This window comes from Rhea pennata, chromosome 4, assembly GCF_028389875.1.
Source record: "Rhea pennata isolate bPtePen1 chromosome 4, bPtePen1.pri, whole genome shotgun sequence".
Classification (NCBI taxonomy): domain Eukaryota; kingdom Metazoa; phylum Chordata; class Aves; order Rheiformes; family Rheidae; genus Rhea; species Rhea pennata.
In genome coordinates this window covers 71,562,455-71,581,601 of record NC_084666.1, presented here as the reverse complement: position 1 = coordinate 71,581,601, position 19,147 = coordinate 71,562,455, and the positions used below count along the sequence as shown (strand labels likewise).

The following is a 19,147-nucleotide window of genomic DNA, read 5'->3' as shown; positions in this document are numbered from 1 at the left end:
CCTCCAGTCTCCTGATTCCTGATGATGTACACAGAACAAATGAGAAGGTAGAAAGAGTGAGGGAAACAGAAGAAGCAGAGAAAGGAGAAATAGCAGATGTGACACTATTTCAGTAAAAAATAAAAATCTTGGCTTAAACATGTCTGTTGCAAAGTTACTTGGTAACATGCAAAAATAAACCTTTGACCAGTCTTTGCTGCTTGATTTCTCAAGCCTTAATCACAGGAAAACTTCCTGAATGTCATCTGCATATTGTTTGACCTAAAGGTAAAAAAAAGGATCAAATACATTCGGCAATACTAATAAAATCAAGGGGGTTCCAGATGAAGCCCAGCTATTTTTTCAGCCTGAAAGCCCCTATGACATCTGGCTATGCTATATTTACAAACACTGGGAGCCAGAGGTATCAGGACAGAAACCCCCAAGAGATTCTGCACCCTGTACTGCGAGTATGAAGTCTTCCTGTTTCTGTAACTTTGAATTTCTTCCTTCCTTTCAAAGATTTCAACTCTGAGACAAACAGATTTAGAAATGAATTTATGTTTTCTTTTTTAAACATTAGAATCAAAAATGCCTCCAAGAATCAAACTGAAATTTCACTCCTGAATAATAGTTAAGGTGTATTTCTAATCTGATCATTAGCTTTTTTGTACATGCACACATATCTTCTCATTTGCAAACCAAATTTCTTCATTAAAACACATTTTATAGTCAGTCTACCTTTGTAGCAAGGAATGGAAAGTTACACATGCTTCAAGCTGCCAGATCTGATACACAGAATGATGCAGATTTCCTGACTGTCATGGGAAATAAACTATAATTTCATACAAGTGAGGTTTTAGGCTACGGAAGCTGTTTTCAAAAGAAGCGAATAGATGTTACGGGATATGACCTTATTTCAGATATTTGAGAGAACAGGATAATTCACACTGAACTATATGATTGCAACATTGCCAAAACGAATACTGCAGAACTGAAAGAAAATGTGACAGTTTGAAAGCCTTGTCATGAACTATAGGAAGAGAAAGAAATATTTTACAGGATTACAAACCCAGATATAGCCTTTTCAGATATAGCCTGGCTGTGCAAGCCAGGATTTCCCCTGAGCAGACAGCTGTGTTTATGTTCTCTTTTAAGTCTGACCTTTGCACATTTTATACATACGCACATAGAGACTTCAACTCAATTTAATGATTTTTTAGTGCTAGAAAACATTTAATACTGTGACATTCTAGCTGATAGAGTCAATGTCTTGAATTTATATGTAGGAAAAAGTAAAAAATGGTTATAAAAACAACACCATTTTGAAGATGGAAGTCTCATGAAGTTCCTGGAGCAGAAACCTTATGGTGCTAAACAGGGAGGGCCAGGAAATACTCCTTAGTATGAATCTCCACTTTATTATCCTTAAGAGGAGGAGGGGGGAAAAGATCTTTCATTATCATGACATAATTGCACACTAAAAGCACAAATTTGGTATCCATCCAGGCCAGAACTGAGTCTTTTATTGAGCACAAATTTTATAATGGCTGTAGCCATCACACTGTTTCCATACTTGAGCCTACTCCGACTTTTCACAGAAGGCAACAGGAGTTGCCTCCCCAGTTTGATACGTGGCAGTTAGCCGAAAGTCAAATTAACTTCCAAGTATTTACTACTAAGGACAACATCTCACAAGATGCTGCGAAACCTCAACTTCAGTGACATCCAGGCCCCTTGACACCATGCCAAGTAAAGCCCTGAATCTCTTTGCCATGGGAAGAAAGAGCACAGAGATGCCTGGCAGCAAGACAAGGGCTCTTCACCACAGAAAGGACCGAGGTCAGTCGTTACACTGCTGCGACATCTCAGACACGCCACAGCTGGGGAACCTCATCTTCAAAGGGCAATAATCTAATCTTGCAAGGGAGGGATTGCTACAGAGAACGGGCTAATGGAGGTGGTGGTTTCTTGGCCACCCAGAATCAACTTCAGAAAGGCAAGAAATGCAGGAATTCTGTTACTGGGAAATCTTCACACAAGTCTGGTTTGGTTACACTCTCTGAATCCCTAACCTATCTCATATACTGTAATCTTATCTCGCTACATTATAATCACCAACTCCAGGGATACTGCCAACACAGAAGAGCAGGCTGGTTTACCATAAACAAGGGTATTAAAATGTGTGCAGCCTCAAGTCAGCCACAGTCATGATCCAGTCAACACCTCCGAAAATCAGGTGACCTACTCGAACACCTTAAGGTGGACTAATGAACCTAATATTGAGCCCTTTAAAAATATATTTTTTCCTACAGAACAGGGGTGAGGAGAACATGCTCTTCACTGAAACAGGCCAGGGGCCTAGCTCTGCTTCCCTCGACACTACCTTGCACCCGGCTTTATCAGTAGTCTTTATCAGTGAGGTTATTCCCAGGGTAGAGAGTGCCTTACCAAGACAGACCGTCAGCTGGCTTAAGCTGATACAGCTGTACCTACCTTACAAATCTGTGATGATTTACACGAGCTAAGAACCTGGCTCAAAATGAGAAAAAGTGGCAAAGTCAGGCTTTCTCTGTGAACGCGCTATTTCATGAGGAAGCCTGAGCTAAACTAGCAGTAATGGTTCAAGTGAGAAGATGCCTCATGTGGAAAGCAACCAGCATTTCAGCAGTATTATTAATGAACTTAATCCCACAAAATTAAGTTGCTTTTCAAAACTGTTGCTCAGCAGGCACCCACTAGAAATGTGAGCTAATTATTCATGCAATTCATAAAATGAATTTAATTAAAGGAATATAAGTACGTGCTTCTACAAGAAACAGCAGAGATTTAACACCGTATTCTGTACAGTATGTCTTGTACCCCTGATAGTGGGCATGTTCCTCAAATAAAACAGTACCTGCTTCAAAGGGTAATTTCCCAGCTCCCAAACAGAAGGTGACGTCTCATGTAACAGCTTCAGTTGTCCACATAAAAACACACCATGGTATAATCTCATACCTTTGACAGAATCTTTACTAAAATAAAAGATGTAAATAAGACACTTTACCTGATTGGGCTGAATTTTCGGCACATGTGCTTTCCACATTTGAGCTTCTCTAGAGATTGCCATCTCCAGAAGGAGAGACAACCTCTGGCTCTCCAGGGGTCCTGAAAACTTCATGGTGACCCTTGGATCCACCTGCCACCCAACTGGATACAGCTACCTGCAAGACCAAAAGACAAGCTAGTGAAATGCTAGCCATGACTATCTAGTAAACAGCACAAAGGTGACTAAAGCTGCAAGAAATGGCACAGGCCTATCTGCAGCATGGACAGGTACTTGGCAAACCTATCCAAGGAAGCCCAAACAGTCCAGCTCAAATCTGGATAATGTCAGACCAAAATGGTCCATACATCTCCAACATATATGTGAGGTGGAGGGTCCTGCCAGTGGTCTTCTACTTCATAGTCATGCAGGCAATTAGACAAGACTACTCCCATTTCAGCAGCAAGTTAGGGTGTTTAATGAAAAATACTTGAAAAGAGGAAAATGAGAAACTGGGAAATATAAAGGGGATTTTAGAAAGTAGGCAGCCTTGGCCTAAATCCTACTGAAGTTAAAAACAATCTACCTGTCGTTTCAGGGGAAGCTAGGTTATTCAAGCATTTTTCGAAAATCCCAGCCTCAGAGTCTGCTTCGTGCTAGCCTTACTCTAGTATCTTCCTCTGCAACAGGAAGTTCCGTGCAAAACAGAAGAATGTTTGTATGATTTACAAGCTGCAGTCCCACAAAAAGGTCAATATTTTCCCTCCCTGCTGTATGGTTTGTAATTTCTCACAAAAGCTGCAACCCATTTCACCTACAATGCAAAGGTACTAGGGAGTTCAGGAAGGTTACTTTTGGGTCTGACAGCTCTGAAAATATGTTAGATCCAGAGGATTAGATAGCACCTAACTTTAAATAGGAAATGCATTTTAAAGGAGGCAAAAAACAGCAAACCCAACAACAGCCTTTGTGAGGCATGAATTAATTACAAGCTGCATAAGCAATGACAAAATTTTCTACAAGACCTACAGTATTTGGAGCTTACTTCTACTGGCAAAAGTGACGACAAAAAGTACACAATCTATCTTGCTGTACAGAAAGCAAAAAGAAAAATCAGGGTTTCCCTGAGCCTCATACAGTCTCAAGAATGTGTCAAGATACTTCTGAATTTGAGATTAAAAACAAAATAGACAAAATATTTTTTTAAAGACAATAGATTCCATAAAAGCCTTTTAATAAGAGAAGATGGTCTGACTGAAAAGGTTATTCAAATTCTTCTAATACTGCCTACCACTATTCTGGCTGCAAATTTCTTAACAGTATTAAATCACTTAGCCAAAACAATTCAGCCCTGAAGCATAAATCCATGGGAAAGTATTTAAACTTTCAATTCCTTTTGTGTGCTCTCATGAAATCTGAAACAGGTGGATATTGGCCAAATCCTAGCCAGGCTATTTTATAAAGACTAGCTTGTTAATAACAGTTTATGTTATATTTACAGGAAATAAAGCAGCATGTTGAACAAGAGAAAATAAACATCAAGTCTGCAGTGAAAACACAAAGAACCAGTTGATTATATACAATAATAACAACAGCTCTATACATAGGGATGATTCAGGGCATCATCATGGATTTAAGGGAAACTACAGAACAAATATTTTTCTTATTTTATTAATTTGTAGCACTTATGCAACGGTTTTTAATGGGCGCAATTCACACACAACCTGCACAAGGCATGAAACAGCACTCAAGTCCCACTTACAGCCAAGGAGATTTTAAGTGGCAAATAAACTTTGAACAGAAATCCCTCTTTATTAGATTTTTATAAAACAACTACCACTATGTGAACAAAGGAGAGGCTGTACTGGCTTGGTATACTCTAAGCAGGCTTTCTAGCTGTCAGTGTAATGACCCAAGGTGAATGGCCACATAGCGATTTCCCTGCTGGAGGGAACACCTTGGATCCAGAATCGCAACAAATGAGCCCGAACGGGCTGAAAATGCTTTGCAGTGTGTCCCAAAATCATTTGCAATCAGCCCCTAAGTGGGTAGTTAATTATGAGATTGAAAAGTCTGTATTACAAGCTTCCCATTTCACAGATTCTGTTCAATACCAGAGGTGGGACTATTTTCTTCCATGCAGAACAGCAGCTTTAAATGCAGTTTGTCTACGTGCATTTACTGATTCTTGCACAAGTATCTTTTTTAAACCTCAGGATGATGCTGCTCACACTCCTACAATGCTAAATGGTGTTGCTAATGAAGCTGAATGAGGAGCACTGTTTCACGCTCACAAAGAGGCCTATTCGCCCGCCCCAGCTCATTCCCCCAGGGGTTTCATCTGCAGCCATTAGCATTCCATCAAAACTGGTTCCCAAAACTCTGATTAGCAACCATTTCCAGAGCCATCAACACTTCCAAAGAGGTGTAAAACTCTGGAAAATCACAACAGCAGTGATGAGCTACACACCCTCTGCGCAGATGTGAAGAGCTATACAAATTGCAAGTAGAGGTGAATAATCCGGCCCTTCGGGCAGGCACTGGGAGTTTGGCTGACCATAGTGAGGAGAAGCCATTTGGACTCCATCCATCCAGTACACTGGATTTCAACAGGAGTTGAGCTGGGACACTAGATAGTCGTGCATCTAACTCCTACATCAGTGAAAGCAGCTGGTCTGCCTGGCAACTCAGACTCCAGATTTCTTTCTTTCTTTTTTTCTTTTTTTCTTTTTTTTTTTAGGTCTTTGCAGTGCAGAAGATCGGAGATTTTTTTCATATATTTAACTAAGTCTACAGAGCCTCAGTTGCTACGGAAGGAAGCCTTCTTTAAACAGGCAATCTCACTGGGTAACACCCAATAGGGCATTAGCTACGACCTCTCAGTCCACACTAGATGGTGCATAATTGGAGAAGAACAATTAAAGGGTTGCGTGAGCACTCCGTATTACACAAGATGAAATAATGCACAGGGGAAAAACAGCAAAGTCGGAACGGATCCAAAGCTCAGTCAAGTGAGCAGAGAGGCTCTCCCTGGCTCGGCTGGCCTCCAGAACAGCTCCCTGTAACACTGCTGTAACCCAGACCATTCCCAGCATCGCAAAACCTGCGAGTGCTGCACCGGGGCTGCATTTGGGAACCAGCACAGAGCACTGAGCGTAAGGAGACAGTGAGCAACTTGCTGCATGCGTTTAACAAGAGCAGGAGCCATATTTATCCTGACCACTTCTCCTAGTATGAAATATTGATGGCTGTTTCTTGTTGTTGTAGGAAAGAGGTAAGTAATTAGCCACTTCTCCAATCAGTGGAGAAAACATATGAAAAAATACAGGCAAAAGATAGTGTCTCAAGAGCCTCAGTGACGTTTTTTCCCGACGTGACAGGCAACTGTTCCCACCATATTTACAGTACAAATGGATCTGACAGACCTCTGGGGTCATCTGGGTCTTGCTCACATCTTTTTTTTCTCAGAGGCTGAGCCACAAGTTCTACTCCAAAGGCCCTTCCAGAAAACAGCTTAGTTACCCTCATCCCCTTTTTATTTCCTCCTCCCCTAACAACATCCTCTGGGACTTTTTTAAGGCCAACTCTTATCTCCACCGGTGCTGGTGCTTCTGGTTCCTCTACTCACTCTCTGAGGAGGGTACGTAAGTCATGTGGTGTGAAAGCTGATGAGGCAAGAGGAAAAAACAAAAGGGAGAAAACCACCAAACAGAAACTGGCTGAAAAATGTTTCCCTCTGCCTCTCCTGCCCAAGCACCCAGTGCAGATGCTAAGGTCCTCCTCTGGGGAGAAGAGGCCCTGCTATTGCCATGGGAAGAAGCTGCCGAGTGTGGGTGCAGCTAGAGAGGGAGCAGCCACTCCGCTAAAAGCAAAATCCTGATCACGGTTTCATTTCCTCCACAATGCCAAGATGGCCGATTACGTCTAGCAAAGCAGCAGCTAGAGAGCTGCTCTGTTTCAAGGAAAAAGGGAGTTTTACCCACTTGGCAGAGGAGGCTAATGGAAAGAACAGACTGTGCCATGTACCCTGTCATTTATCTGGCTGAAAATCAGTAACTAGAGGTAGGAACATAAATAAGTTCTGCAGGCACATATGCAATACTATGATTAACCCAGTGTACATTACACACCTCTTCTCAGGTTCTCAGAATCAAAAATCAACACCATGATCTTGACAGAGTGTCTCAGCATAGCAGATTTCAAAAAAGTGATAGTACCTGCACTGTATCAACCAGTGCCGAGTGGCACTGCTACAGCGCCCTTAATTACCAAGCGTACATGGTGCACCGTTTTGAATGAGTAGTGAAGGCAGCTAGAGCTGCCAAGGGGAAAAAGGAGGAAAAAAATAACCTTTCCCTTCTAAACTAGCAAGGCAAATCAATGAGGGCTGAGGCACAACAACCTTTGTACAACAACAAAAAAAAAATGATGTGCTTGAAACTTTCCCTTTGAGCTACAGTGGTACACAGACTTTTCCAGCACCGAAAGCACATCAGGCAACTCGCCAAGCATCCTGAGGGCTGAAACTAGTTTGCATCTGAATTTACATAGCTCTTAATCAGATAAAATCATGCCATTAAAAAAAAAAATCAGCACGCTCTACATGTGCACGGCACTTCACAAAACACATGGGGCCAATGCAGAGCAAGAATTGCCGGGGAGGAAGAGAAATGAGATGGTCAGCACTGCTTCCCTAACTCTGGCCGCAGAGAAGTCAGACGAAGACCGTGGAGGAACCAGTCTCTTGCTGAGACCGAGATGTTAAAAAGGAGCATCACAGAAAAGCTGTGTCAAGGCTCCCACCAGCAGTAAGGATACTTTAAAGACATCTTCATGAGCAGCCATCCCTGCAGAAAGCAGCAGTAGCACCACAAGGGCTGAGGCTGCTCTGACAGCAAAGACCTGGTCAGCCACTTTTGCATACTTTTTTCTGTGACTGAATACCTGCCCAAGAGACCCGAGGGTGAAGAAACTGCAGCAGCTGTGACCAAGTAAGATTAGGCCACCAGAAACTAACATTCAGCCTCTCTTTTCCTGATTTAAAATTAAACTCGATCTCCATATACTTTTTTTTTTTTGTGGTTTGGAAATTTTTGAACCACTGTTTTTGCTTTTTTTTAATCCATTCAATGTAAGGTCAATTGGCTACTCTCAAATTCCCTAAAGAACTGCTGGAAAGTGAGAGAAAAGGAAGTGAGCCAAGTCAATGCACCAGCTTTGTTTCGAGGTCTTCTGTGAGCAAGATCACATGCTGCAGGTCGAATCTTGCTCTGAGATTAGAGCGTCAAAATTCTGGTGTGAGCTTTTCACTATGAGGAGCATAGCAATTACTGGAGATCTTCAAGATGATGCTTATCCTGTAAAAATACCCTGACTTGGTCCATAAATGTAATCCATCTCATAAAATTTTGTCTCCATTTTAATACAAGCTTATAGTTAACTTTACTTAAAAAGGTACTTTCAGTTTCCCTATTGAAGTTTTACACCGCAAGTGCTGCAGGCTACAGACTTTAACAAAGCAGTTTCACATTTACGGTAATTCGGGCAGACAGCCACTTAGGCAGAAGCACTTCCTAGGGTTTTTTTGGGGAAGAGGGGGCAGGGGGGAGTGCATTTGTGTAGGATGCAATTTTTTAGACTTTGTGTTTACTTACTAAAGTGGCTCCTGCAGACAGAAGACATAGTTACACGAGCGTACTATCCAGCAGCAAAATGAGTTTACAAAATTCCTGATTATCCCTTGCCTCCAGCTGCAATTCAGCTATGCCAGCATAACCCCTCTTAGGACTGCACTGTAAATAGGATCACCAAAATCGCTCCATGTGTTGGTAAAAGCTCCTTTTGTTTTACCTACTTTTTTTTAAAATATAGATTGTTTCATAGAAAGTTAACAAGATTTCTAGGATTAGAAACGATTTAGAAACTAGTATCTTCATCTTGTAAACAAATCCAAGTGGGTATTCTGGACAAGAGAGGTAATTTCAATAGCATTTACGCTATTGAAATGCACTACATGCATTTCTGCAGACCTTGTTAAGTATTTTCAGTGACCAGCAGCCAAATCTGCTTCAGCTTTAGCAAGCAATAATATAATCTTACAGATGACCTGAAAACAGATTTTTCTGGGTGGGGGAAGAAGGCAAAGCAGGAGGGAGAGGAAGGAGACTGAATTCCTGAGAGCTCCAGCCAGCCATCTGTGATTTCAAATGATCAAAATGTACTTTGCACTGTTAGAAGAAATCATCAACTGCAAGTTGTGATTAGAAATTTCAAAGCTGTGGGCGGGGGTAGGATGGAGGTTAATTTTAGTACCTGGGGCTTTCTCTTGGCTTAACTCCTTCCACATCACTGTCAGTAAGGCAGTCCAGAAATTTGCTCCAGGCAGGTAAATGTAGACATTGCATTATTTAAATCTGAGATTCTTCTTCTCAAATTGAAGCAATGCAATAAAATAGATGCAACAGATACAATGCAGAAGAAATACTTTTCTCCTCAGGCTTAAGCAATGAAATAAAGCAGCAGGTATAAAATTCCTTTGCAATTTCTATAATGTTTCTATGTCATAGAACAGTTCAAATAGACTTTTTTTCCTTTTTTTTTTTTTTTTTTTTTTGTAGTTTGGAGAACAAAAATTCCCAAGAATGCCTCACTACTGGAAATGGCTAGTTTTCTGTCTTTTCAACTGGTCAAAGCACTATCTGAAGCTACAGTGATAAGCAGAGTACTGGCAGGGGTTAAGATCAACATCCAACTGTTCTGAAGTTGTAGAAAGTAAATCATATTGTAGCCTTGCGAGGGGGTATGACAGCTTGACAGAGTTGTGAGACAATGTATGATCTTTATCAAGTTAAATAATTGAATATATTGGTCAAAAGAAATGTGTATATAGTTTCAAATTTCAAGATCTAAATAAGTAAGTGGATTAGAAGCAATGATCTGACTTTTATAGAATGAATATTAATAAAGACATTAAAACAAGGATGTTTCTCCATGAGAAATATATGAGTATGAAACAAATATGCTACAGGTAAACATACAATACTGCAAACTTAACAAGCAGCATATTCGACTTGCGTATAAACAGCCAATAGACCTAAAATCAAAAATAAGAAATTTTATCCAGGCTGGGAAATGGAGAGGGCCCTTGCCATTTGTCTGTATGACTCACTCAGCACTACCTCCCACAACCTGCTACAAAGGGAAGCCTGGAAGCCTGTAAGATATTTTGGCAGTATCTTTCAACCAAGCACATACACCTCGCACACTCACCACTTCTTTTCCTCCAACAAGATTTTTCCTGGGAGTGCAAATAAAGCTGACCTCATTTTAGAGACAGTTTTCAAATTTAAGAAGTTTTCAAAACATTTTAAAGGAAGTTGCCAGTTAAAAATGCAAGTCTGCAACTGCAGAGAGAGAATGAACAGTAACATTTTGATGGGGGGGGAAAGGAGGCATTCTGAAGTCTGTTGTGAAACCCCAGGGCCCATTTACACACTCCACAGGAGAAGACGCCCTCTTTTCACTTCGGAGAGAGATGCATCATGATCAGCAGAAGTACACTCTTCCCATCACCGCCTTCTGTTTTTATTCTGGTCTAGAGAATCTTCCTCCACCAAAGGAAAGGTGTCCATCCCCCACACCATTTCCATGGAGAACAAGAAGTGGAACAAAAAGTGACAGAAATGAATACTGATGAGTAGTGAAATGGAGTGGATTTTTCTGTATTACAGAATACTCTGCACATTACAGTGAAAGGCTCTTCAGGCATGCAGGGGACCAGAGAGAGGGCTCCACTCTGAATTAAGGGTGCAGCCATGATTACCAAGGGCTTACAAGCATTTTACAAACATACTAAAACCCTGTTTATAAACAATCAGAGCTCACATGCTGTGCATTTGTTCAGATCCCAAAGCAATTGGCAATGTTGGTCCAGAATTATTTGCAAGTGCAACCCTAAGGAGAACAAAAGTTTTGCTTGTTACAAGCCTGTTCAGAAAGGAAAGCCCAGGTGGTATTTGTCACACCAGCACACACATTTTCAGATTTGTAAAGCAATGTGGTAAAAGATACACACATCTTCAGTTTCTCATAGGATTCCTTTATGATAGAAAAAAAAAATCAAGAAAACAGGAGCAGTAACTTCAGAGCAAGAAATGCCTGGATGAGGGCATTCTCAGACAGCAAGGAGGGTGCCAAATTGCAAAGGCACTGGTAAGGGTAGCAGTATAAAGCTGCTGCCAGATAGTGGTCACTCAGGGGAGTTCCTGTAGGTACTGGCTAGAGACTTTTTTTTATTATTATTATTTTCCCCAGCAGTCACTGTTTTGTTAAAAAAAAAAAAGAGAGAGAGAGAGAGAGAGAGAAGAAGAAGATCTATGCATGGCACCCAGTTTACTCAGACGCACCCATGGAGTCTAAAAGAGATCAGTTTTAAGAAATCTCTGCTGCACTTCATTCCCTGCGACAGGTGAGCGATACTAGGGTTTCAAGCTTAAATGATGTTTTCAAAAGTAGGGACTTCTACAAGACAAAGCAGAAGACTAACTCATGACTGAACGTTCAGACAACATCACCATCCTTCCCTGCTGGAGAGGCGCACAAGCGCACACATCCTTACCTAGCCTACCCCCCTTTCTAATGGCTCCTGTTAAAAACGCTGGATGAGGTTTGTGTTTCCTGTTCTCTCGCTAACAGCCAAGATGAGTTGTTTCAAATAATATTTGTCCAGCAGGGCCTTACGTCAGCAGGCGTTTAAAATTTTGTGTCCCACGGCACGCTGACAAGCTGCTTGAATCACAGCTCCTTCCCCTTTCGAGGCAGTGCGTGGCAACATACCAAGGAAACTGTGGATAAAAGGTAAACTGAGAATCCAGCCTAGGAGACCAGCTCCAGCTGCATAACGTATGTGTTTGATGCAAAGAGGAGATGAAACTCAATATATTTTAATGAGTTCTGCTTTGAGATTTTGGTTTATTTGAACCTAAAAATCAAAGGAAAAGTTATTAACTGATGGAGGCTGTTTGCTTGCATGGATTAAATTAAGCAAAAACTAAACCCTTACAACCCAAAACTCCTCCATGCCATTTTATGAATACTTGCAACAAAAATGCTTACGTTTTACGCTCTTTCAACACCGTGGGCTTGTCATCTGGCTGCAGATATGCAAGCAAAATGGCTGTTGGAAGATGTAAACTCCCCACAAGATCCGTTAAAATAAGCCAAGGGACTCAGGCTAATATTTTGGTAGGAACTAGGCCTGCTGTTGTTTGGCACCCATATCTCAATACTCAAGACAGACATGCTGCCAAGTCAGGAATGTGAGCCTTCATTGTGTGCACTGGGGAATCACGCCACCAAGGGCAGACAGTCCTTGTATGGGACAGTTTGCAGTTATATACCAAAGAGATGGTACTACCTCCCCATTCAGAACTGAAGTGCACGACAGGTATAAAGAAACAACAAACTAGGCTAAGAAAGCAAGTGTTTGCTGAAATATGGCCATTATTTTTACACAGTTTCCAACCTAAATGAAGGGTAAATCTAAGAAAACAATAGCAGAGCCTTGCTCCAAATTCTGTGCACACAAGCAGTAAAGGGACCTGTGGGCTTCAGGCTCACAGCAGCACAGTTGCAATAGCTCGGCTGCATGCCCAAAGTGGCTCATCAGTTCCAGAGACACACGCTGCCTCTGCAAATGCTAAAAGCAGAGCAAGGAGGTTAAAAACAAAACAAAACAAAACAAAGCTGGCATTATGTAATGTCTCACTGTCAGTCTCCTAAAAGGAAAAGCAACACGTAAAGAGGCTGAATCACTTCTCCCATCACCAATATAACTTGCTATAAATCAACAGTAACTTGAAGGAAGTCACTCTGAGGAAAATCAAGCTCACAAAGTATAAGTCTGAGCAATATTTTCATAAAATAGTGCCAGAGGTTTTCACGCACATAAAAGCTAATTCTGCATAGGCAAGGGCCAACAGGCACAGAATCTAAACCATCAGGCACCACCTTTTGAGTAATTTAATCACTCAAACCCTATAAATACAGTGCCTCTAAGGGTAAAAACACAGGAACAGAATTCAGCAAGAGTTCTTTTTGTCTTTCAGTATTAGTCAGTTATTAACATAAATGAACAGCAACAAAATCAAACAAGTTTTTACACAGTTTAACACCCACATCCAAAAAAAGTGCAACTACAGTGACTCGATTCCTCTTAACATCTACAAAACAGAATCTGAAATCTGAAAGCATAAATGATCACCAAGGCCAATATTTTGCTCTGTAGACTCTGATTGGCTTCGGGGTAAATAGTCAGTGATTACAGCTAATACCAGGATACAGCATAAGGCTCTGAAAAGAAATAATTATGAGGAAATGAAAAGTTATCTGCTGTTCAAACAATAGATCAATTATAAAATACAGCGCATTAGCTGCAGAGCAGCATTCTTAGGCTCTGAGGGTACAGTATCCTCTTTCTCACTAACCAAAGAGAACCCACAGTTATAAAGCCTAATTATCCTCCAGGAGCATGAGCTTGCTCTCTAATTACTTTCTTGTTGAGACAATATGGAAAAGGACGTAATTCCAGCTGCCCACAAAAATAGGATAACACAAGCACAGTCCTGGCTCTTCCCTACATACTCATCTCTCTTGCCCAACTGGTACGAATATTAAAGCCTTGATTTCCCCAGTATTGAACAACCTAAGCACAAGAGTCCCTGACCCAAAATAAATTGAGGGAAGGACACCTGGGGAGGTGGAGGTGCCAGTAATAAAACTGCAAAGACTACATCCAATGGCTCTGCTCATAATGGTAAAGCTGGGGTTCCCCTTCTGCTGCTTCTGCAAAGCACAGTCATGTAAAACCCTCATTTGCTCCTATCAGTGCAAGTATAGACACATATGAGACACACATGCAGTTCTCCAAAGGGATGCAGCTCACTTTAGCAAATGGAGACCAAGCTGCATTTGTTGGTAATGTTATTACAGCAGTTGCATCCTTAAAAGCAGACTTTTCAGCTGCATGGCTGCAGTTACGAGCAGTTTAAACTCATGATCTACAGTCAAAATTATGTTAGAAAGGCAAAGGCTGAAGATTTTGGGGGCCAAATTCTCATCTAACAGAATATCACTGAAGTCAAGAACTACCCCTGCCAAGAAACAGAATCTTGACGTATATATGGTTAAAAAAAAAAAAAAGAAAAGAAAAAGAAAAAAGACATCAAAAAGGCACAAAAGCCTCTGGCAAGTGGGTTCATCCAGCACCTCCCATCATCCAGGTAAAGACAATGTTTGATGTCTGGGGGTTGATGAGCAAATCAGAGTATCTGCACTAACTTGTTACTCATGAGTGAGCTTTTAGACCAGCTTATTACATACCAAATGCAACTACCTACTATGGTTAATAAACGAGTGTTGATAATGTTTGTAGTTACCAAACACATAGGAAGGGAAATTTCAGACCATATCTGCCTCACACTGAGACAGAGAACACCTGAGATTTTCCATACATCTGAATGATTTCACTTTGCTTTTTTGGCACATGAAAACAGCTGGGTTTGTACTCAGTTGTGAAAGAAACTACCCTCTGTTTGCAGCTAACCAGAATCCCCCTTGAAAGCTACCTTCTTGATGGCCTGTTGGGTTTCCCACTTAGTAGGAGCATTCTAGTGACAGTACTAGAATGTGGTATCATTCGTATCACCCACAGCCCAACTGAAAATCATGGAAACTAAGGAAAGCAGTCACAATTTGTTACTAGGCAGGTGAACTCCAGACACCTATTCTGCATCTTTCACAAGAGGACCTTCAGATCTTACAGCTATGTTTGGCTCTATCTGGAGACTTCTCTTCTACTCACACTTTGCTCCCTGCATGGGCAATGGAGTCTGAAGCGTTACTGTTTGGTGGTCAAAATACCACATGCAGTTTTCCTGGAGCCACTACCATTATAGCTAGTCCTGCATAGCTTTTATTAAATCCGTCTCCAGCAGGGTTCATGCCTACAGCGGACTGTGAAACAAACTGCAGACTGCAAACACTCAGCAATTACTCTTATGCTTCAAGCATCATTATACAACAACTCATTAGCAAAGTAAGAAAATACAGTTTGTATGAATAAATCAACAGTTTAAACCATGAAATAAATATGACTTACGACACTAGTATGCATTTTAATCTCTAGTGTATTTGTCACCCTCACATAAATTTTCATTTCTTAGTTAGTTGAAAAGCTTGAAATATAATTTCCCAACTATCCTCCTCCTCACATACAAAGCAATGTTTGCAAGCCTCAAAGTTTATTGGTACTTCCATAACACTTCCCAGCCATGAGCTGGAGAGAGAGCACCTGATGGCTAAGGGTTTTCCTCTGCTAATGCCGCTCAGTGGGTGACTTGCTGTGCAACCTCTGACAGTTAGCAAACCTTCCGTTTTCTGTATCAGTATAATGAGGTAGACAATACCAGGTGAGCCACCCGTTACAAAATCCTCTGAAACATCTACCTAGGGCTATTAATAAAAGCACCCACTCTCTAATTAAGCATTTCTTGCCTACAGTGTATCTACAGGAAAGCTTTGGCACCACAGACCAGTACTGAAATGTACTTTAACTCCTGGAAACCACACTCACTTAGATGGTTGTGCATTTGTTATCGTTTTGCGTGTTACTGGGTCTGAGTATTTTAATACATGAATTTGAAATATCCTCTCTATATAAACAAATCATATTTTTTTAAACTGAAATTTCAGCAAAATGGAGGAAAGAAGAAAAATTAAAACTTCTGGTTACAAGAACAAAACTGCTCCCAGAGAATTAAAAAGACTCTTGCCAGAAATACAGGAAAATGCATCAATATAGTAGACCTGATTCTTCCCTCAGTCACCCAGGATAAACGGATGGATAAATGGATGACTTAAATCAGCATGAGCACTGTGCATTGCTGTGGATATTCAAAGGAAAGCATCTTTCACACAGGCACCAAAAGGTGAGACCCATCACATGAGTGCTCTGTTTCTCATTTCTGTTGCCTGTTCGAGGACAGTAAGAAGCAGGTGTGCACACACCTCCCTGTGCAAAGACCAGAGGAGGGAGCACTGTGCAGCCAGTCTAACGAGCTGCCCAGCTGGCCTTCAAACAACTCCTCATTAGCCCATCGGGACACAACTCCTCGCGAAGGCCTCCATGCATGTGGTGAGGTGGGCCACCTGGCCTCGTCTCCCAGCAGGACAGAGGCTGCTTTCGCCAGGTAACCTATACCCAGCAAGCACAAGGTTCCTCTGTGGCACATCAATGCTTCAATCACATGCACAAACAGACTGCTGGCCAGCGGGCCCAGGGCAGAGCAGCTGCGGGGTGCACTGCTCCGCTCACTGCTGGCACCCACCAACGCTGCCTGCAGCCCCACCACAGAGATGCCCAGCAGGCGGACGCTCTGCAGAGCACAACTCTGCTCCAGGCTCTCTGCAGACAGACAGCAGAAGTAGTGACAAAAATACTCTACTGAAGTGCCCCTACCTATGTTTTTAAAACAAAAAAGGAGCATTAAAAGCTCACTTTTGGAATATAATATTGCTTACGAACCCCAGTGGGAAACTAAAATCTCACTGCAAAATGTTGTGCAAACACAAGGCAAAAACAATTCTTCTACCATGAAGATTAATCCTCAACACCAATCCTCTAAGAGCTACAAGAATCAATTGGAAAACTCTTTCCTTCCCTTTCCCAAAAATACCTTTTGTGTTTTTCAGTTTCCACCGGGGAAAGAAGGAGACATACCCTGTTTTAATCTTTTTGCCTGAACAAAACCCATTGTTAGTCCACAGGGCCTGCAGCCACTTCAGCTTAGCAATTTACCCTGGCAGACACTGCAACAGCCCTCGCAGTACCTCTTACCCCGAACACAAAACGGGGGGATGCCCAGCCCAGCAGACATCCACCAAGCAGTACCTTTTGTGGAAAGGGTATTGAATGGCATTTCAACTGACAACAACACTCTATCACGCAAGGACAAAATGGCAGAAGGAATCTCACAGTGTTTTTAAATGAGGACCCCGAGAAACAAAACCCAGTAAGAAAATACAAGGCTCAGTTAAGAATACAGAAAGGATACAATAAAAAGAGAGTCTAAGATCAGTTCTGCCATGTCCAACTATATGCAAGCTCTAAACAGAGGTGAAGGATAATTAGAAGTACATATACACCATGTGAAAGTTTAACTTCTGCTGGGGAAAAGCCAAAAGATCAGCTTCTTGCATCCCATGCCAAGATCTGTGCAGGCACAGGCGCACAAGACGAGAGATCCATCCCCAGCTTTGCAAGGCAGCCAAGCTACTTTAAAAGCAAACCTTAATCGTTTGCAGGGATCCAAAATCAAACCCTCGAGACAAGGAAAAGATGCTGTAATCTGCTTATTTGAGGGCTAAACTCCTGCCCAGCTTCATCTTGCAAAACCTGGACTCTACAGGGACACGAACACTCACACAAACACCCCCTGGTTTTGAACCAGAGGTGAGGTAATGCCTAAGCCAGGGTATCAGGGAGAGGGGGCCACAGCCACTTCGGTCCCTCATGGCACGGAAAAGGTGAGACACACTCTGGCAGGGGAATGTCACAATCACACAAGACATTCTGCTCATTTTAGGTATTTTATTTAGTAAAAAATAAAAACTCGCCCCTGTGTTTAAAAGGAGCTGTTTCATGCATCAGCAAGTAAACCATGGAAAGAAAGGATGTTTTGGGGAGGACTGCACACAAAGGCTGATGATGAAAAGCACTTTTTTAGTTCAACCTCAAAAGAGTCCCTCTCCTAACAGCTTTATTTTTACGAGTGGGAAAACAGGGGATTGCTTCTTTCCCTCTCTTCATGGGGTCAAAAGGGTAGACAGGGGGAAAAGTCTTTCTGTGTGGTATGGGCAAATTTTCCGGAGGATCTTCCACAAGTTTGCTTATTACCATTTGTTTGAAATAACCTATGGTAGCCTTATTTGTTTAGTGTGCCCCTCCGGAGACAAATTTATAGAAAACGCCACTCTTCTTTCAGGGAAACTTCTTCCACCACAGGTGCGAGAGCAAAGGTGAAGGAGGAAGGGCAGAGTCCATCTCTGCAAACGATCTGTTTTCGCCGAAGATGGAGAACAAAAACCAACTCGCAACCGTCACCAAGAGGTCACCGGTGCCGCTAAACACATGAAGTCACAGCTGGGGCACAACTCCACGGCTGATGCCCGTGGTCGCCTGCAGGCCATGCGGGGACGGGGCAACACTCGGGCAGGGCACAAACTAAGTGACCACTCCTGGCCACCCGGACCCTGCCTGCGGCCACGCGTGCATTGCATAGCATTGCACCGCAGTGCACACTGCGCACACCCACAAGAGCGGCACGCACACGCGTGCCAGGCATTGCACAGGCACACGGCAGTGCATCGCCCAGCGCCGGGCGCTGCGCCCTCGCGCGCACGGGCACCGCGAGCGCGCGCCCTGCGCGCACAACGCCTTGCACGCTCGGTGCCCCGCGGGCGGCACACAATGCACTGCACACACAATGCCTTGCACACTCCCCCCCCCCCCGCGCCCTGCACACGCTCCCGCCCCGCGCACCGCTCCCCCTGCACACGCACACACACCCCCCACACACCCGGTCTCTTGCACCCCCCGCCCCGCCCCGCGGCCAGGGGGCCGCCGGGCCCCGCGGGCCCCCTCCCCGCCCCCGAGGCGCCGCTCACCTCCCCTGCGCGGTGGCGGGGTGCCCGGCGGGGCCCGGCCATCAGCACCCCATGGCGGGGCGGCGGCGGGGCTCCTCCGCGGCGCTTCAGCTCCGTACGGGCCCCATGTCCGCGGCGGCGGCGGCGTCCGGCGGGCTCATGTCGCCATGGTGGGGCCGGTGCGGGGCCGCGGCGGCGGGAGGGGGGCGGGCGGGGAGGGATCGTGGGGAGGGGGGGGCGGGCCGCCGCTGCCCCGGGAAGCGGGGGCGGGGGATAAAAAAAAAAAAAAAGGAAATAAAAATTAAAAAAAAGGGAAGGGGAGGGGAGAGCGAGAGGCAGCCAGCAGCCAGCCGCTTCCCGGGGGGAGCAGCGGGGGGAAAGAAGGGCCGGCGGGGCGGCCTCCCCTCAGCCTCCGCCCGCCTCCCGCGCGGGCGGGGC

At 43.4% G+C, this 19,147-nt stretch overlaps 1 protein-coding gene across 1 annotated transcript in view; it reads right to left on the bottom strand.

The window, feature by feature from the left end:
* Positions 1–19,100, bottom strand: part of CCNI (cyclin I) — a 35,450-nt gene extending 16,350 nt beyond the window's left edge. Inside the window, exons 1-2 of the mRNA XM_062574236.1 lie at positions 18,731–19,100; positions 3,029–3,185 (exon numbers count right to left, since the gene is read on the bottom strand). Of these exons, the coding sequence (XP_062430220.1) occupies positions 3,029–3,142 (114 nt within the window). The 5' untranslated portion in view covers positions 3,143–3,185; positions 18,731–19,100. The remainder of the gene's footprint in view (positions 1–3,028; positions 3,186–18,730) is intronic.
* Positions 19,101–19,147: the final 47 nt, after the last annotated feature.